The 5,452-nt window shown below is 44.6% G+C and overlaps 1 protein-coding gene across 4 annotated transcripts in view; it reads right to left on the reverse strand.

Moving 5' to 3' along the window:
- Positions 1 to 5,452, reverse strand: part of LOC101847203 (alanine--tRNA ligase, cytoplasmic) — a 27,475-nt gene that overhangs the window by 6,691 nt on the left and 15,332 nt on the right. For all 4 annotated transcript variants that reach the window (XM_005102576.3, XM_005102574.3, XM_005102575.3 and 1 more), the window contains exons 15-17: positions 4,266 to 4,403; positions 3,518 to 3,658; positions 1,279 to 1,391 (exon numbers count right to left, since the gene is read on the reverse strand). In XM_005102576.3, the coding sequence (XP_005102633.1) occupies positions 1,279 to 1,391; positions 3,518 to 3,658; positions 4,266 to 4,403 (392 nt within the window). The remainder of the gene's footprint in view (positions 1 to 1,278; positions 1,392 to 3,517; positions 3,659 to 4,265; positions 4,404 to 5,452) is intronic.

Raw genomic sequence — 5,452 nt, forward strand, 5'->3', positions numbered from 1 at the left:
ATCGCTTTCAACTCAGCCCTGGAACGTTTGTTTACACTCGTATCACAGGCCGTCAAGCGCTAAGAAGACAAGGTAGATCTAGCGCCGAAGTCTCGTTCAGGCGCGAGATAGGGCAATTGAAATATCTTGGTAGTAGTTAGACAATCTTTAATAATATCACGACGCTGCATTTTTATTGTTAGTAACTTTGTCACCGGCATTCCAATGAATGATAATAATAAAATAATTAAGAAAGGGTGATAGATCTAGGGGATCTACAACAATATAGTCAACTCGCGAGGGAAACCTCGGAAGACGACAAAAATAGATGGCGGAAAAACATCATATATAACCTACTTTGGGCCAATCACAGAGGTGTGCTAGGTGCTCTCAATAGCTTCATGTCACTCGGAAGGCCTCGAGACGATGTTTACGCTACCTAATACGAGGTGCCCACTATGGATGGGATCGCCCGACTTGGTCGCTTCAAAACAAACTTGTTTGTTTTCAGTTTCAGGCCATCGAGTCGGGCAATCGGCCTGATCCAGCCGTAGTGGGTACCCGTAGAAGACTAAGACTAGATCTAGGTGATCAGCTCCGGATGGGCAGAAAATGCTAGCCACCCGAGGTCGCACAAATCCCCACGGGCCAGTAGCGTCAGACTACTCGACCGAATTCGGTCGACTAGCCTGTCGCTAGCCACCCGACATCGGGCGAGTAGCCTGGCACTAGTCCCCCGACATCGGGGCGAGTAGCACCGGCCAACTGAAAATCCATTTTTGAAGTTATGGCATTTTTCCTGGATGGGGGGTTCACATGGGTTTGGACTACCTATAGTTACTGACCTCGTCAAAGACAGCGCGCAGACCCTGGATGGCTTTGGCAGTGGCCAATGGCGTTTCCCTGGCGTACACCAGCTCGTTTCTGCTCACCATGTTGTTGACAATCTCTTCTGCTGCCTTTACCTCTTTCACACTCATGGCACTCTGAGGTACAAAAGAAACAATTTATTCATTTCATAATTTGGGGGGGGGAACCTTAGGCTTTCGGAAGGTTCAGTTTCATTTCTAAATCAATTGCCTGCACCATCATCATCACTGTCATCGTGGTCATTGTCAACATCATCATCACCACCAAAGCTGAGAATGTTTCGGTGTGTTCTATGGTCTGCTGGGGTAATAATATAGTGTAAAGCGCATAGAGCCTGCTGCTGAGTGGGGATATGCGCTATACAAATGCTATTTATTATTATTATTATTATTATAATTATAATCATTGTAGGTCCATGAATCCACTTACGTTCCTCCACAAAACTCCACAGTGGTGACCGAGCCTGCGGGGCCTGTGGGGTCAGCTTCCAGATCTTCCACGGAGACACCGATGGAGACCACGCGCACAGGGTCGGGGTAAACCTGAAAGTACACACAAAGATATCGAATACATTTCTGGGATGAGTATTATCATTTAAGGAAGTTACAGCATTTTCCTGGGGGGGGGGGGGGGGGGGGGGGGGGGGAGTCTCATACTATGGTGGGGTGACTTTGTCAGTATTAGATCTAGTAGGCTACCTAAACTACTGGGCCAAGATGAGTTGCTAGAAGGGAGCAGATAAAGATACAAATTTGGCTTGTATGGGGGTTGTGTTTTTGTGTTTGCATCTGTATGTTTTGTCTTTTCTTAATAAGGGTGTACTTACAATGATTTTAATTGGACATACCCTGTTTAATATACTTTAATCTCACGGATTGTTTTCAACCGGATTGCTTATCGAAAATAATAAGTACCAAGACTTGTGGGTTGACCTGTTGGACGACTCACTGTCCCGGGGCGAGTGGAGTCATCACATTACAATGAATCCACTTTACGCAGGGGAAGCAAAATAGGGGGAACTGCTGCTTTTTCTTACCTCATCCTTTCTATCGTCATTTTTCTTCTACTTCTTTTGTATGTTTGTCACTCTCTTGTGAAATGCTATTCCCGGGATGCCTTGATAGTCGAAGCAGACTTTGTGGTGTTGAGGCTGAAGAGGTGAGCAGAGTAAGCCTGATTCCTCGTTTGGACTTTTCTGTTGACATCCACCCCTTGGCGCTCATGTTAACTTATGCAGTTACGAGCGCCATAAAAAATTACTAAAACAAACTGAAAACAGAGAGGCTACTCGCCCGATCGAGGATTTCTGCACATGTTCCGGGCCAATGGATTTGGTCCATTAGCCCGGCCTGGCCTGCAGCTTCTTGCCCTTGGGGATTTCTGCGCCTGTTCAGTGTTTTGGCCCGTGGGGATTTCTGCGCATGTTCAGTGTTTTGGCCCGTGGGGATTTCTGCGCATGGTCCTTTAAAATTTGCATGATCAAACGCGCAAGATTCAGTCACTCACTCGGTCACTCCTTGTCCTCCAATTCAAGAGTCGGATCGGTTTCTAACGTGAAAGTTTGACTCTGACTGCAATTATTTGACCAAATTGACATTATTATTATACATGTCATGTATGAAGATGGGACTGGCCATAATATGTACAATAATGACTGTATTGCACCTGGTCAGCTTGTGAACCGACGGAGAGAGAAAACGACAGGAATCAATAATTCTAATAACAAAAACACCCCCTTCCCCTCCCCTCCTCTCTCTCTCTCGTTCTCACTCCCTCTCTTTTTCTTTCTCCCCCCCCCCCTCCTCCTGTCTCTCTTTCTCTCTCTCTGCCCAAAGACAAAATTTATCGCTTTCAACTCAGCCCTGGAACGTTTGTTTACACTCGTATCACAGGCCGTCAAGCGCTAAGAAGACAAGGTAGATCTAGCGCCGAAGTCTCGTTCAGGCGCGAGATAGGGCAATTGAAATATCTTGGTAGTAGTTAGACAATCTTTAATAATATCACGACGCTGCATTTTTATTGTTAGTAACTTTGTCACCGGCATTCCAATGAATGATAATAATAAAATAATTAAGAAAGGGTGATAGATCTAGGGGATCTACAACAATATAGTCAACTCGCGAGGGAAACCTCGGAAGACGACAAAAATAGATGGCGGAAAAACATCATATATAACCTACTTTGGGCCAATCACAGAGGTGTGCTAGGTGCTCTCAATAGCTTCATGTCACTCGGAAGGCCTCGAGACGATGTTTACGCTACCTAATACGAGGTGCCCACTATGGATGGGATCGCCCGACTTGGTCGCTTCAAAACAAACTTGTTTGTTTTCAGTTTCAGGCCATCGAGTCGGGCAATCGGCCTGATCCAGCCGTAGTGGGTACCCGTAGAAGACTAAGACTAGATCTAGGTGATCAGCTCCGGATGGGCAGAAAATGCTAGCCACCCGAGGTCGCACAAATCCCCACGGGCCAGTAGCGTCAGACTACTCGACCGAATTCGGTCGACTAGCCTGTCGCTAGCCACCCGACATCGGGCGAGTAGCCTGGCACTAGTCCCCCGACATCGGGGCGAGTAGCACCGGCCAACTGAAAATCCATTTTTGAAGTTATGGCATTTTTCCTGGATGGGGGGTTCACATGGGTTTGGACTACCTATAGTTACTGACCTCGTCAAAGACAGCGCGCAGACCCTGGATGGCTTTGGCAGTGGCCAATGGCGTTTCCCTGGCGTACACCAGCTCGTTTCTGCTCACCATGTTGTTGACAATCTCTTCTGCTGCCTTTACCTCTTTCACACTCATGGCACTCTGAGGTACAAAAGAAACAATTTATTCATTTCATAATTTGGGGGGGGGAACCTTAGGCTTTCGGAAGGTTCAGTTTCATTTCTAAATCAATTGCCTGCACCATCATCATCACTGTCATCGTGGTCATTGTCAACATCATCATCACCACCATCCCCCCCCCCCCCCCCCTGCCTGAGTATAGGCCACCAACAAGAGCTCTTCATAAGCCAACAAGCTAGAGAACTACTTTTACAGAGAGTAGTTTTAAGCATGCCTTCGACTACGCTCTTCGACTCTCAACCATAAGGTCCTGAGTTCCAATCCCGTCAGGGGCTCGACATTGTGTCCTCAAAAAAGGTACTTTACATGAAATTTCCTCAATTAACCCAGGTTGGAATGGGTACCTGGATATAAACAGCAAAAGATCTTGTCAGATTGTTACTGTTCGAGTTTGAGCATTTAGTTTGCTGCTTGCAGTGTGTGCTTCCCAGAAAGCCAAGACTATTTTTGAGAGTTCTGGGGTCTGCTGGGGTGATAAAAGTGGTAAAGTGCAAAGAGCATACAGCAGAGCTTGGACATGGCCTGTGCCAATGTAATTATTATCATAACTAAAATCTGACTTACTAACCTTGGCAGAGAAATCAAAGCGCAGCCTGTCCGGAGCAACCAGCGAACCCTTCTGGTCTGTCTCCTTGAGCACGTCTCTCAGGGCAAAGTTTAGGATGTGAGTGGCTGTGTGGTTCTTCATCACTGAACACCTGCGAGGCTAAGAAACAAACAGGAAACTTTACGAAGTAGAACAAAATACGAAATGGGGGTGGGGAGTGATCTATTCTTTGTGGAACTGGACTACCATCAACATATTCTCCTGAAAAAGGAGTGATCCCAAGACAGGATAAGAATGAAGAAAAGACAACACACCTTCACCCCTGAGAAGCTGCAGCATATAAATGGCACCCAAACCAGCAGGGAAGTTAACCATTTACACATATATCAGATTTGTAACACTTTACTGAGACTGAAGATGGAGGAAAGGTGTTTAATACATAAGATTGTGTTTAATACATAAGATTAACATACCATTCAGATAACAATGATATATTAACCGTCCAATTATGCCAGGCGGTCTGTTCAGTTTTAGGAGCATTTCTAATTAAAATTCAAACCCTGTCTTTAACTGAGAAAATGATACGGATAATTTAAGATCTATTCGTGAACAGAAAAAATTGTTTTAATGTTATTTTAATGGGTCAACGGGTCTCATCACAAGGGCTACCTACCATATACTTCCTCTTTGTACGCTCCGAATACCTCTCTTCTTTCTCTTTTCATATTTTTTTGTTTCTGCCCATATTAGTCTCTCTCTCTCTCTCTCTCTCTCTCTCTCTCTCTCTCTCTCTCTCTCTCTCAGGCTTTAAACTGACATTATTTTACTTATCCTTTCTAAATATTGTTCCCAGAAATGTGTCTGGTATGTCAAATTTGTCAACTTGATCTGACAGTAACATCACACACAACCTCCGAAAATCACAATTTAACAACATTGTTACATTTGGTCCAATCAAAAATGGTCAACAAAAATAAGTATGGTATGTTGTTCATTAGTTTTAAAAAAAGAAAATCGAGAGCACAATCAAGAAAGAAAGAAATACAAAATGGAAAAACTGTGCGCATTGGGGAAGATAACATACAGATCTGGTCGTTCAGTTGACAGCAATTTGTCAGAAATGCTAACAGCATCAGTGCTGAAAAAAAATTCTCTCTCGAAGCTAAGAAAAGATCATCCTCAGATTGCAGAATTGAAGAGGATTGGAG

This window comes from Aplysia californica, unplaced genomic scaffold (genome assembly GCF_000002075.1).
Source record: "Aplysia californica isolate F4 #8 unplaced genomic scaffold, AplCal3.0 scaffold00331, whole genome shotgun sequence".
NCBI lineage: Eukaryota > Metazoa > Mollusca > Gastropoda > Aplysiida > Aplysiidae > Aplysia > Aplysia californica.